Below are 15820 nucleotides of genomic sequence, written 5' to 3'. Positions count from 1 at the left end.
AAGGCTGGATCCACACTCTTTTCCCACAATGGTGCAGGGCAGCCTTTCTTAATATAAGATGGCTATCTTAGTGCTCGAGTATGATAGAAACAGGCTAGTCTCAGCAGGTCAGAATCTAGACTATGCTATCTAGGCTGAAAATACAGTTGAAAACAAGTGCAGAAAATATGCAGTCACAACAGTAATAAAAGCAGACAAAATGCAGTGATCAGGTATAATGTGATTTAAAAAGTGCACTAGAGATAAGACGCGGTGGTACAGCAGTACCGTTGTTGCCTCACAGCAAGAGGTTCTCCTGTTCGATTTATGGCTGGAGTGCCTTCTGTGTGGAGGCTGCATGTTCTCCCTGCAGCCGAATGGCCTCCGAAAGACATGCATGAATGGACGTGCCTTCGCTGAAGGTTGGCCATCAGGCTGGCAACTCAGCACCATAAAAAATCTACTGCCAATCATTAGTGGACCGGAGTTCTGCTGTGGCAACCCCTAACCGGAAAAATGTGAAAAGACAAACAACAACTAGAGATACAACATATACTTATTTTCTTGATGTAGAAATCTGAAGTGTTTCCCCAACCTAAATAGACCGGGCTACCTCTCCCAGTGCACTGACCTCTTGATGTAAAAACAAGTGCTTGCTAGAGTGTAAGAATACACTACTTTATCTGACAGCTAGCTAGAAAATGAATTCATATCAAGTAAATCATTAGAACAGGCAACGAGAGCCAAAATGCACTTTTTCATTACAAGCACAAGGAAAGGCAAATAAATATTTCAGTATTATCAACAGCAGTGTAGAAAGGGGAGCTTATTAAGCTCAATTTACAGTTGTCATGAGCAGCTTAAAATCATCAGTGTTAAAAAGCATGCCAACAAAGGGGAGAGTGGGTGGGAAACACTAGTAGGGAATCACCAGCAGTGCTTTAGTTTATACAGGGTTGAAATCTTTTCAGCAAAAAACAAGGTCAGAAATTCACTATGTATTTAAGACAATTAACCAATAAAAAAACGTGCAAAATAAGCTGCCTAGATCATTTAAGTGTCTATCTCTCACACAGAACAAAAACAACAGGCCATGCAGATTTCTTAAAACAGAAAATAAAATGGAGTAGGTAAAACAGAAAGCAGCTCTATCAGTAACAGACAAAAATATATAGGTTTACTTTTCTCCCCCAGCAGGGAATCACCAGCGGTGCTTTAGTTTATGCAGGCTTGAAATCGTTTCAGCAAAAGACAAAGAGCCAGGCATTCACTGTGTATTTAAGTATCACTCAAGAAACAATTAATCAAAAAACATGTGAAGGGGGGCGTGGCCAAGATGGGCTCTGAATAGCAGCAATTGTCCAGCTCTGTCAGTTTAGAATTTATATGACAGTATTTTTATAGTAAATCTTATTGGAGGAACTTACAGTCTTCAGTAATAAATTCCTCTCATCTAGTTCTACGACTACATATAAAAATTCTGAAGAAATATTGATTTTTTCCTGTCAGGAATACTTTGGATACTTTATCTATCTTCACTGACAACAGAATGGCTACATCAAAAGCAGTACATCAAGAATCTTCTCTAAAGAAGGACTTACACTCTTTACTCATTACTGTACAAGAACTATCTAACAAAATAGATAAAATGGTATTTAAAGATTGATATCTTTAAACAAGACTGCACTAAACAGATGGAAAAGATAAATGAAGATCTGCAGTTACAAAAATCTCAGGTATTGAATTGGCACTAAATGACATTGACAGTAGAGTACATAAAGATGAGACTAACATAGACTTTCTAATAAAGCAAAATACATACCTACAATCCAAAGTGGATGATTTAGAAAACCGGTCTCGAAGGAACAACATTAGAATATTTGGCTTACCAGAAAACATAGAGGGAAACAATATGTCAAAGTTCCTGACAACGTGGATCCAAAAAGTACTAGACCTACCAGAAGCCTTGTCATATGGTATTGAAAGGGTGCACAGATCTTTTGCTTCATCTAAAACAAGTAGGAATAACTCTCCTAAATCTGTAATTGTAAAATTCTTATCTTCATATGACAAAGAACCGGTGCTAAAAACAGCCTGGGCAAAAGCTCCGATTAAATTAAATGACAACATCACTCGTTTCGATAATGATTACTCTTCAACAGTAATAGCAAAAAGAAAACTTTTCCTACCTTTAATCAAAGAACTTAAAAAGGCACAAATAAAAACTCATCTTTTATTCCCAGCCAGATTAAAAATTTTTCTACAGGATGGTATCAAACCTTTTGATAATTTAGATACAGCCCTTAATTTTGTTAACTCTAACAAAATCATTGAAAAGCTAAAAGATATGGAATGGGCAAGTGCAAGTCTTAAAAGGTTAGCTGAAAATGACAACTGGAAGTCAGTCAAAAAAAAGAAGCTAAAGAAATAAAGATTTGCACCATTAATATGAAACTTTAAATCTAAACATAAGACTTTAAAGTAATTTCACAGTTGCAATCACATATAAGTGTAACATTCTCTTCTCCCTTTTTTTACTTTACTAAATATATATGTGTGTTCATGTCCTGTTAGCATAAATATGGTTATGTATTTTGAATGTGTTTAAAAATTTAATAAGAATACTATTGAAAATGTTCATCTGGTTTAAATGAAAGAAGGGGAAATGAAAGCTGTTCGTATGATTTTGTGTGAAATAGAGAGATCTGATTGTGGACGTTAATGTAATTGCGAACAGTGTTAAGCTTTCAGGGCTAGGATGTATGTAGAAAGCAATCTGAACCTAATGTATTACTAATATCTATGCAAGATTAATGGGACTGTTTCTGTTTAATAATTATTACTTTAGCGATTGAACATACAATACACGAATAGTCATTAAATGATGCATCTACATTTTAACATCTTGGTGATAACCCCTGAGAGACTTGTGCACTTTCCTTTTTTTTTTTTTTTTTTTTTTCCCACATACCAGTTTTGACAGTTGTTCCACGCGGACTCAAGAGACTTAAAAAAAAAGAATTCAGGCATTATTTGTTCCCGCTTTACTCAGAACAGCTTTGAAATCCAGCTCGAGAAGCTCCGTTCATTATAGGAAGAAGAAACATCCTGATGTCATCATTCTTGACTGTGCGACACATTTTTTATGAACTTTAACCTTATAGGATAGTTACACTGTCTTTTTTTAGAATGTCGAACCGCGGTTTCACCGCAAATAAGTATATAAACACAAATAAACAGTTTAAACACTTTCATACATATAAACACATACATAAAACATATTAATACACAATAATCTTCATTTTGTAACCCCCTACCTGCATTTGTAAGTATAGTTAATATAAAAACTACAATATATCACATAACTTTATATACAGTGCTAAAGCATACTAAATAACATAAATACATACTATGAAACATTCATTGATTGTTAATGTACTTCATATAAACTTCACATATACAAAATTACTAAATGTCATATAAGAAAAAGAAATGCTAGCATATGTTTTATAACAACCCTATCTGTAATTCTGTGATTGTTAAACAGTTTATGAATAGTTTTAATTATGTTTCCTGTCTGTTGTAATTAATTTAATGAATAGTTTAAAAGGGAAAGGGGGATAGAGGGAAGGAAACAGTGAAGAATATGTACAGTTTTTTTTCCTTTCTTACAGAAAATAACACTTTTTGACAGTAGCTGAGTTATTGTTGCTATTTGTTAGGAGGATAATTTGAGTGGTATATGCTACTCGAATTAGGAGTATATAACTCCAGGAAGGGTTTTGGTAGACTTGTTATATTAATGTTTTGTTACAATGTTATGTTATTTTTTTATGACGTTCACAATAGCAACATATTTTGAAACTCTTCAATATGTCTATGATTTGATAAGTATGTTTTCTAGCATTAGTGCTTACCAGAGAGGAATACAAATGATTTACCTTGTATATATTTATAACACACAATAGAAATTTTTCTTTTAAAGGGTATTTCAATAAATATTAATGGTCTAAATAATCCTTGCAAGAGAGGAAGTTTGCTCAAATATATTAAAATACATAAATCACATCTTGTCTTTTTACAAGAAAAACATCTAATATCCACAGATATTGATAAGTTAAATACCATATATTATTCAATCTTAACAAGTTCAGAACATAGTGAAAAGACAAGAGGAGTAGCTATTTTATGAAATAAAACACTCCCCATGCCTACAATACTAGAAACATACAAAGATAACAAAGGTATGTTTTGCTCAGTCACAATAGAACTAAATAAAAAATATATACTTTAATAAACATATATTGGATTCCAGGTATTGGTTCAAACACTGTCAAATTGCATTTAAATAAAATAGTCTTGCTAAAGGTAATTTAATTATAGCAGGTGATTTTAATTGTATATTAAGTGATGTAGATACTAACTCCTCAGCAAAAAGAAAAATTTCAACTTCAGCTAAATTACTGTTGGACTTTATGCAATCATTTATTTTAAAAGATATAAATAACTTTGCAGATGTAGATTCACTTCCATTCCCTCAATATTCCCATAGACATAAAACAAACTCCAGAATAGATAAAATTCTAATATCAAAAGAATTAACAGATGATTTAATTAAAGTAAAGGTTATTTCATGTCCCTTGTCTGATCACAACTCAAAAACTTTTGAACTACTAATCAAAACAAATCACACTGTTATGATTAAAAGAATACCAGCATATATTACTAATTTGAAAGAATTTAAAGAATTTTTACTCTTAGAGATACAAGACTTTATCACATTAAATAATACTAATAATATTTCAGAAGTTTATATTTGGGATGCCTTAAAAGCCTTCTTATATGGGAAAATTCTCTCGTGGTATAATAATAAAAGGAAATCCTGGGACAAAGAATGATTAGATCTACAAGGTAAATTAGACAAGCTAAAACTTAATTTAGATAGTATTACTGATAGACAAAACAAAGAGAAAGAAATAAGTAAACTAAATACAAAATTCCTGGAGATCTAAAACCATAAAACAAAAATCAGAATAGAGAAAGTTATATTTATAACCTTCTCAACGAACCCTAGATCTTTAAATATCTTAGCAAATAAAATGAAAAGACAATAAATTTAATCATATTAAGGAGATCTATTCCCCAAAAAAGAAGGAACTTGTGTCTAATATACACAATATTTTACTGGAATTCAAAGAATTCTTTCATAAGATAAATCAGAACTCCCAGATAACGGATTCAAAATATTTGATTAAGACATTTATAACAAAGTATACTAAATATAGATTATCAAGAAATCAAACTAATAATATAGATAAACCCATTTCTTTACAAGATATACAAAACCAGATAACAAAACTTAAATTACACAAAGCCCCCGGGAATGATGGCATTATCCCAGAATTATATACATTATTACCTAAAATCTGCTTTAAATATTCTGCATAAAGTATTTAATATTTCCCAAAGCATCACATTCATACCCCCTTCTTGGAAATATACCTTTATCTCACCAATAATCAAATCAAACAGAGATCCTACTAAGTGTTCTTCATACAGACCAATTTCTTTATTAAACATAGATTATAAGATGTTTTTGTCCATATACGCTGAGAGATTAAAAAGTGTTTTGCCATCACTAGTAAATGATGATCAAACAGGTTTTATTGTAAATAGAACTACTTATGACAATATAAGAACAACAATTACTTTGATAGATTCAGCAAAAACCTCTAATAAAACTTTAACTTTAATAGGTTTAGATATAAATTGTGCCTTTGATTCAGTTAATTGGGACTATTTATTTATTTTGCTAGACGAGTTGAATTTCTCAGATAAGTTTATAAATCTTATAACAAACTTATATATAGGGAGTCAGGCATATATCAAAATTGGCACTGTCATGTCAGAAAACATTCCTATTACAAGAGGGACTAAACAGGGATGCCCTTTACCCCCCCCCTTTTATTTACATTGATCATGGAACCATGGGCCAATTTGGTAAGAGATGATGAAAGCATTGAAGGTTGTAGGTTAAATTTAGATACTTCATCTCAAATTCAATTATTTGCTGATGATATTCTGATAACAGTATGAAAAAAGTACAGATCTATTCCTGCCATATTTAAAATATTAATAAATTCCAAAAAATATCAGGTTTAAGTTTTAATAACAATAAAACCCAGATTATCCCTATTAATCTAAAACAAAGCACAATTCAACAAAAGTATAAAAAACTTATACCTCAAAATAATCAGATAACATATTTAGGAATTATGATTACCAATAACATAAAATATATCATTCAATTAAATTTTAATAATTGTTTAAGTAAAATTCAAGATTCTATAAAAAAAATGGAATAATTTAGTCTTTTCCATGGATGAAAGGCTTTCTATTATAAAAATGATTATTCTTCCTAAAATGCTTTACATTATTCAATCACTTTCATTAATTCCCTCTAAAATGATAATTAAAAGATTTAATTCTTTGTTATTGAAATTTTTATGGTATCCTAATAAATCCAGAATAGCTTTGCAACATCATATAAATGACTGGACAAATGGTGGTATAAGATTTCCTAACTTGGAACTATATTCACTATCCTCGATCATTAACATAGTCTCTTTTCTAATTGATAACACATATTCTTCTAAATGGAAACAATATTTAATCTCGTTAGCATGGGACTCTTCTAACAAACTAAACATTCAAAAAACCCTAATGTTAAATAATCCTATTTTGTGGGTTTTAAAAGATATCTTTACAGTACATTCATATAAGTTAAATAAATCAAATTATTTGCTACTCATCCTTAAAACATTTAGGAATTTTATTTTTAAATACACTAATTACAAAACATGGATTTTCCTTCTTTTTCCAATTGCTTTTACTCAAGGAATATTAACCACGACAGATAATGCAAAAATGCTATTATTCAAAGAGAAACATCTTGTTTATTGGTGTCAATTAATAGACAAAGATAGGATAAAGTTTGTTGAGGAACTACAATTTGAATATGACTTCGACTCTAACTCATGGCTTTACATACAGGAATGTAGACAATATATTATAAATAATTTGGATCCAATTCCCCTATATTTAATATATCCATTACCTAAAATAATTTTATTTATGACTACGCTTATTCAAAATATAAACACTGACAAAAACAAATTAGCACACATAAACAAAATACTTAGAAATGATACAAATTTTCACACTGATAAATATTGGGAATATTTCAATATAATTATTAACTATGCTCCTAAAGATCAAGACAAACAAAATATACTAGAATCAGCCTACTACACTACATCTTCCCTAAAGTGGAAGTTCTACACCTGGAAATATATGCATAGGTCATTTATAACACCTCACATTCTAAATAAAATTAATAAAAACATCAATGATTGTTGGAGATGCAAAGAAGTATTGAAAGCTGACTGGTCTCATATGTTCTATGACTGCAGTCTTCTAAAAAATACTGGGAAGATATAGTTTTCTTCAAGGTTTATTTACAGATAACTTCTTGATTTCTAAATCTTTAATTATATTTAACACTCCAATACATCAACGTGTTAAAAAATCCAAATATACATTAATATGGACTATCTTAGCAGTAGCAAGGAAAATTATACCAATTAATTGGAAATCGGAAACTTCCCCTACGTTTCAAGAATTTAAAAATCTTCTTACTGAGGTTTGCAGTCTGGAACTTTTGACCATTAAGTCAAGAACTAATAGAAATATGTCTAGAATTAATATGGGGGAAAATTTACTAAACTTGCTAGAAAATTATTGATTGCATATGAACAAACCAATAATTTAGTTTGACATTTATGTGAACATCATTTGTAAATAGTTATGTTGTTAGTTAGATATAGAATGATTGTGTTTTTTAATATTATTAAAAATGGAATACTTTATGTAATATATTTCTTTATTCAAATTTTAATAAAATTTTTTTTCAAAAAAAAAAAAAAAAAAAAAAAACGTGAAATGCGCAGCCCAGATAATTTGTGTCTACCTCTTACACAGAACAAAAATCACCAGGCCAAACAAATTTCTTAAAACTGAAAACGAAATGGGGTATGTAAAACAGACAGTACCTTTGTCAGTCACAGACAAAAAATATGGGTTTATTTTCTTCACCCAACAGGGGATCATCAGCAGTGCTTTAGTTTATGCAGGCTTGAAATATTTTCAGCAAAAAAGGGCCAGAAATCCACTGTGTATTTAAATATTAGTCAAGAGGCACTTAACCAATGGGGAAAAAAAACATGAAATGTGCAGCCTAGATAATTTAAGTGTCTTCCTCTCATATCGAACAAACACCAGGCCAAGCAAATCTGAAGTATATCAACTGTAAAGAAAAAAACATATGCAAGAAAAAGGAAAAGTCCTCAATTAACAGATTATATGGAGACATGTGATGGGGTGTTTGAAGTAAGCAGTTTAAAACAAAAAAATGCAACTTCAGTAATTCATTGAGTCCACTTCAGAAAGTCACACAAACACAGAGGCCAAGTTGGGATCAGTTCAAAGTTATTTCACACCAACAAAGCATGCAGCCGTAAATGGCCAGAATAGCAGTGTTCTAAAGAGCAGCTCTCTCAGAAAGCAAGAACCATTAATCAGTTAATAAAGGCAAGTTGTAAACAATGTACACATCACTGTGACAGAGAGAAAATGCCAACATAAGCAAATACTTTCAGCCAGATGAATTAATTCAGTAAGCTGAACATCAACAAATCATGAATTAGACAGATATGACTTGAACAGCATCTCCCTGAAAACAAACAACAAAGTTGTAGTCAATATCACATTATTGAATGGTTTTGTTAGCATACTGGCATATAGTTGAAAAAAACATTTACTTACGGAAGTGTAAAATAAAATGCATGAACAGAGATGGCTCTAAACTTATTACTGACTCTCTCAGCTCCTTACTTTTAACACTATGCTCACTGAAGAAAATCTAGCTACATGTAAATTGCAAAGAACTCACAGGTAAGATCTGTCGACATGAGCTTGCTGAATCTTGAAGCAGTTTGTCTCTCGTGTAAGTCACAATTCACAGACTTCTTCCAGAGAAGTTACAAACTTCAACTGCTGAGGTGATATCAGAACTTAGGGAAAAAAAATAGTACAATTAACTTTCAGAAGTTTCTGAGAGCTGTCCTTTTTGGGGGGGCTGCACTGAGAAATAGTACATTCTTTCATCCAAAGCCCCCTTTCTTCATAAGGTAAAGAAGTATTGTCCCTTTTTCCCTTTTTTCCCATGCTGGGTCAAATTTAAAAACTAAATACCTTATGTACAAAGGAAAGCGGAACATTGCAATCACAGATATGGTGGCAAACTTTGCTATTATGTGTGTGAAAGAGCTTTACTGATGCATTTTGCTAAAAAAAAAAAAAAAAAAATATTGTGCCTGATTCATTAATGTCTACAAGTATACACAATATGTATTCAAGAACATTCCCACAGCATTTTTTGTGCTTTCTAGTCACTCAGAGAGATTAAACTAAGTGCACATGTAGTCTGTACATTGTGGTAACCTCAGTGAATCCCTGTCGATATTTAAAGCTGCAAGAAAAATCAATAGAAAAAATTAAAATTAGAATGAAGAAGGTATGAGTTATGCATGTGCTGTCTGTTCACTCAGAACGGTGTACACATAGTGTATGCATTATTGAATCCCAGGGTATAGATTTTATACATATTTGCATATGTTATGCCTCTGCTGCATTGTTACTGGAAAAATAATTGCAAGTTATATACAGGCTTTCACATTTTATATATCTGACGCATCTTTACTTAAAAAAATAAATAAATTATTACTGAGAGTATAAAATCAGGACAGTGTGAGTGATTTAAGTTGTAAATGACCAGAACATAGCCTGCTGATAGAAGTAAAGAAGCTGCAGGTGGTTATGAGGAGAGTTCAGTTAGCAAGCTCACTGATGTTAGTGTTTTTTTCTAAGTAATGATGCCATTGTGTATCGTTTCCAGATAAACAGGTGCTGTACCATTATACTAGATAGGAATTGAGCGTATGTGCTAGCTTGCATTGTTTGCACCCTCACATAACTCTAGAGTTTGTACATCATGTACGGGATGTGCAGGATCATGCAAGCCGCGTGGTACTGAGTTAAGAGCAATTTCATAGTAAAGAAATGACAGGTAGGATCTGTTGCGTAGGGTTTAGAGTGCTCAGTAATGCATAAGTAATGGTGTAGGTACGTTTCTAGCATTTCATTTTTTTATAAAACCACCTTTGTATAAAAGAAGAAACAGGAAGATTTTTTTTTGCCTTTTTATGCCAGCCTTTTAACTTTGAGCTCAACACATTGTAATGCTAATTGCTTTTCCAAGAATGATATAATAATTTGCACTCTTAATTTTTTTCTTTATCTTTTTCCAGGTGCAGAAATATCACATATCCAGCCAACCTTCCACAGCTCAGCATAGTGTTTATATTTGTCAATGAAGCCCCATCTGTCATTCTTCGATCAATTCACTCAGCAATTAACAGAACCCCTGCTGACTTGTTAAAAGAGATCATTCTGGTGGATGATTGCAGTAACAATGGTAAGTCTTTAATCTCTCTTCTTGATATCCAGCTGTAACAAATGTGTGTTCAATATTTTGAGGAATGATTATGTTTCTTGCTGAATGAACAAGGGTCAAGCCTCTGTCTGCTTCCTGTTTAAATATATTTTAAAAAGATTCTAAGTATACTAATTTAGGCTTTGAAGTCTACTGCTTATCATATAATTATTACATTGTGAAAAGCCTTAATGATAACACTGTTATGAAATAAATGCCAAAACTACAATAAAGAAGTTAAACAAATCTTAATATTGATCATTTTAAACCCGTTGATAAGCAAAATAATTTATAGCAAGTATTTTATTAAACAAATTATTTAAAATAAAAGTCCTGAGGAGTACGTTTGGAACTATTTATAATTCTGAAAACTTATGAAAGAGCTAAAATTCCCCGTTATTCGTGTCCACGTTCTTTTTATAATAAGTAAGGGTTTGAACTGGTATAATGTACTTTCAAGTATGATAAAAAATGCATCGCAGCAGTATCTGAAGTATTTATTTAGTTAGTTATTTTATATGTGTAGTTATGTACTTTAAGGCCAATAGTGTTGCTAAACTAAATTGTATTTCAAGCTAATAACAAAGGAAGTAGCAAGGAAGACTGGCTGATTACACCGGGAAAGAATAAATGACTGAAAGTTGAGAATGAAATGATATGCATTGCCTGATCCTGCTGGCAAGCATTAAATACAATAAGCATGATAAATCTTAGAGTGCGGACACTTATGCACATTTCCGTGTATACTGGTTCCCCTAGAAGTAGATAAAGCTGTCTACCTGGCCAATCCTGTTCTGTGCAGCTAGAATCATTTAGCTGCCCAACCCACACATGTTCTCCTAATTCACAACTTGTCCCTGCTATGGTCACTTCTTAATTCTTCCTCTTTCCTCGTTAACTGTATTCCATTACATTGTCTCTGTAACTTTATGCAGCCATGTCATGTCCTAAATTTAATCTAATTTTAATTTTAATTTGAGAAGGACACCTGGTGTCAAAGTCATGGCCTCAAGCTAAATGCCAAAAAAGGCATAGTCATCCCGTATGGGAAAAACAAAACACCCATGAATTACCACATAGGTGGCAGCCTCCTTAATACAGAAGAGGTAATAAGAGATCTGGGGACCCAGGTAGATAATAATCTCTCCTTTGACAATCATATTGCCAAAGTAGTTAGGAAATCTTTCTATGTGGCCCATCTAATTACTAAAGGGTTCACATCTAGAAATAAAGAGGTTATAGTGCCCCTCTACTCTTCACTCATCAGACCCATCAGAATACAATGCCCCATTTGGGATGTACCTCACAAGACACTTCCAACAGCTGGAGAGACCACAAAAGTACCTCACCAAGAGGATTACTGGCCTCAAACATATGTCCTATGCAGCCCGACTGAAAAAACTCCTGCTGTACTCAGTGGCATATCGCTTACTCAGAGGTGATCTCTGCCTGACTTACAAAGCCATGTCCAACTCAGAATTGATGAACATGCTCCACCTAAAGAAATCTAAGTCACTACGAGCCATGCGCTCTAGTGAGCTAAACCTCGCCACAACAATAAATAGACATGCTGGATAGATAGATTCCTGTCACAGAGACTCCCCATGCTTTGGAACAAAATTCCATACTACATTAGGCAGAGCCCCTCACTAACACTCTTCAAGAGAAACCTTGACGAGTGGATGGGTAACAGATAATACACCCCTGGGATCACTTCATTGGCTCTGCTTGACAGAGGATCAGTTAATTAATCAATGGGGCAGTGAAAGCTGACACACTTTGGCCAGGCTTATAAATGCCCTTGGGCAGATAGCCTAGTACCTACCTATGAACCTATACCTGGCCAATCCTGTTCTGTGCAGCTAGAATCATTTAGCTGCCCAACCCACACATGTTCTCCTAACTCACAACTTGTTCCTGCTATGATCACTTCTTAATTCTTCCTCTTTCCTCATTAACTGTATTCCATTACATTGTCTCTGTAACTTTATGCAGCCATGTCATTTCCTAATTTTAATCTTTTTTTACCAGTGTGCAGAAGTTTACTCCTCATGTCTCACTTATTATTCCTTATCAAGACACCTTATGACATTTATAGCCTTTTCTTGGTACTTTTGGACTTCTACTCTGTCTCTGTAAAGATATCTGATCTGTATATGTTGCTCTGCAATGGCCTGACACAAGATTTATAGAGTGGTTATATAAGCTTTGTTTATCTCATGGGGTCTATGTCGAAGCATTGAATAACCACATTATTGAATGTAAAATCTCATCATCAGTACAGGCCATCAAACCATTCGAACTGAGATCGCATTACAGTAGGGATCAGGAAATTTGCCCTTTTCCCCACTATAGTGGGATCTCAGAGTTGGTATATATATATATATATATATATATATATATATATATATATATATATAATTAACGGGGGGGTGGGGTGGGTTTATTGTCAATGAGATTGTTAGACAATGCGGCCATTTGATTATTTGACACAGACCCATCTCACATGATTCATTGCTTGCCCACCCCTAGGCCTTAACATTATTGGATTTAATGTAAAGTACACTGCACATTCCTGATTTCATGATAATTGGCCATTTCTTTGCCAAACATGTTGATATCCTTAGATTATTTGAGAAAGATAATGGTTATCACACAATCTGTGTCAAATGATTTATTTATTGCTTTTTAACCAAGAAGGTGGGCAGGTCAAAGGAACAATTTTTGACCATGACCTAGTTACAAGGCAGAGAAGTCCATGTAAAAAAATATCAGAACAAATATAACAAAATATTCATATTCTTAACATCTGTGAACAGAAAGAGGTTAATGACACAGCAGATTTTATTTTAACATGGAAAGTATTATGTAACAGAATGAGCTTACTGAATAAAAATAAAATGGTATATCTGCAGTCAACATCTATTCAAAAATATATATATTTTTTGAAAATAAGAGCAGAAAGGTATTGGTAGTAAATTAGAGCAACCTGAAAAACCTAATCAGCCATTGCCTAGCTTGCATTTGCAAGTAGAAGACTATTACAAAGTAGGACAGTCCTGCATCCCTGATGATGGGAAACTGGGTAAGTTTTTTTTATTTCATTGGAAAGTATATTTTATTGATATAGGGGCCATCTTGGAGAAAACCATTTCAATGTATAAAAATAAAGACTGTTAGGTGATATGGCACCTATCCCTTTTACAGTAAGAAGTACTGCAGTTAAGTAATGAGTATTTTGTAGGAAAGGAATGCAAGGATTAAGATGCAGAAATTTATAAATCAATTAAAAGGAAAGGAAAGTTGTCAGTATGCTGTATGATAATTAAAAGGAACCTAGCAGATTTCAGTAAAGTGGACTGGTTATATATGGACACAGACTGCTCAGTAAATCTATAAATGTTATTTAACATAGTTTGAAGAGTCATGGTATATTCTGTGCTGCCAAGTGCTATACAGAGAATGTTGTATTCAGACATATGGAGCAATATACCTTTAATATGGTAGATTTTAAATTAGGGGTTAACTAGTTTAGTAACTTGTAAGAGGACTTTACTTGTGAGTGAACTTTTTAACTTTGAGGTCAATATGATGGTAAAATTATAGATGAGAGAATTGATTAAAACTCTATACTATTTAAATGAGTGAACATGGGTTATCAGAGTCCACAAAGATTCTTAGGTACTTTTCAGTTATCGGGGCAACAGGTCTAATGAGCACTTGGAATCTTATCTACATCTTTCTGGCGAAGTGCTTAATTTAGTCGACTATTCATTTGGTTGGAGACTACCGAATGATGCTACCCACCACCTATTCCTCTACTAACATCCCCACTGTAATAAAGGTCTCCCGATAAGTTTTGCAGTGCTTCCACACCATGTACAAATCAAGTTTGAAAATGCCCTGGTTTATGTAGCAGATACGTTTCCGGACACTACACACACGATTACACCTTCAGTTTGCCAATATTTTTTGTTACAGCATCATAAAAAAGCAAATGCTTAAAAGACACAAGGCATCCACCAACCAAAAAATTTTATTATCCAACTAAGCCCAAAGACGAGCTTTTTGGATTTCTGATACAAAGTCATTTTCATTTCATGACAGTCACCTCAGACTCAGCACATTCGGTAGATAATGAGATGTGCAATATAGAAACTATAGTATAAAGCTAATGACTCGTTTAAAAATATCGACACTATAAAAACTTGCAGTTCCACCGTTATCTTAAAAGCACCACTCGCATTACGCCATAAATAAACTCCGAAACCATACCAAATGAGTTTATGTGTAGGAGATGACCACTTCAGTATGCAACTACTGGGTAAATGTGTAGGTTTTAATTTTTGCAATTCAAGGTCAGTTTGGCATTTGAGAAAGTTACAATTTATAGGCAGAAAAAGCACATTTACTTTTACGTTTTACATATGTTGTTATACTTCCTAAAAACATCAGAACTTACTTTAAGAGCACTTTAGAAAGGAAAACGGATACAGATTTCGATAGGATTTGGTGAGTACAGTGTTGGCGCTGTCCTGTGGTGGAAATTTACAAAGGCGTACTCATGCAGACTTTATTTACTCAAATGGATTTTATTTTGCCTTGGGGCCTTTCGCTTGTTGTTAATAGGACCAGAAACTTGGTATCCACATCTTTCCGGTGAAGTGCTTACAACACACAACTTGTTCAGATTTGGCATTGAATTACTTATCTAAAACCCTTGTAAGGTAACAATGGTAATATCCAAAAATTGTAAATTAGGCCTGTTGCCCTGATAACGGAAAAGTACTGCCTTTTATAATATGAGGGCGTTGTGGGTTAGTGAAGTCCTTGTGAAATACCAAATAGAATACAGTTAGTTTTTTGTGGAATCGAACTTTTGTTAGTGTGAAATGAAAAACAAATTCTTTAGGCCAGACTGTAAATATGATTAGATCTGCTGAGAGTCTTCACTGGCTTATAAAAGAGATGCAACTCATCAGCAGGGAGTGTCATTTGCTTTTTGAGAAAGGTCAAGATGAAGGGAATTAATGAATAATGTAAAGAGCATGAGCCCAGGAATAGATCCTTAAGGTACTTCTGAAGGAAGGGTAGCTATGTTGGCATAGGTCGTGCTCTGTGGAACTTTAATACATCTGCTGCAAAGGCGGTAGGAGAGCTAACCAATGGGGACAGTACTAAAACTGTCAGAAAGAAAAAGAAAATGATAACGGAGCCACAGGCATATCT

General features: G+C 33.2%; 1 protein-coding gene across 1 annotated transcript in view; it reads left to right on the top strand.

The window, feature by feature from the left end:
* Nucleotides 1-15820, top strand: part of LOC122810508 (polypeptide N-acetylgalactosaminyltransferase 18) — a 1713820-nt gene that overhangs the window by 403361 nt on the left and 1294639 nt on the right. Inside the window, exon 3 of the mRNA XM_044082090.1 lies at nt 10407-10573. Coding sequence (XP_043938025.1) covers nt 10407-10573 — 167 coding nt within the window. The remainder of the gene's footprint in view (nt 1-10406; nt 10574-15820) is intronic.

Source organism: Protopterus annectens, chromosome 9.part0 (genome assembly GCF_019279795.1).
Source record: "Protopterus annectens isolate FY-2018-M chromosome 9.part0, PAN1.0, whole genome shotgun sequence".
Taxonomy (NCBI): domain Eukaryota; kingdom Metazoa; phylum Chordata; order Ceratodontiformes; family Protopteridae; genus Protopterus; species Protopterus annectens.
Note: the sequence above shows the minus strand (reverse complement) of the source record. Positions and strands in the feature narration are given on the sequence as shown.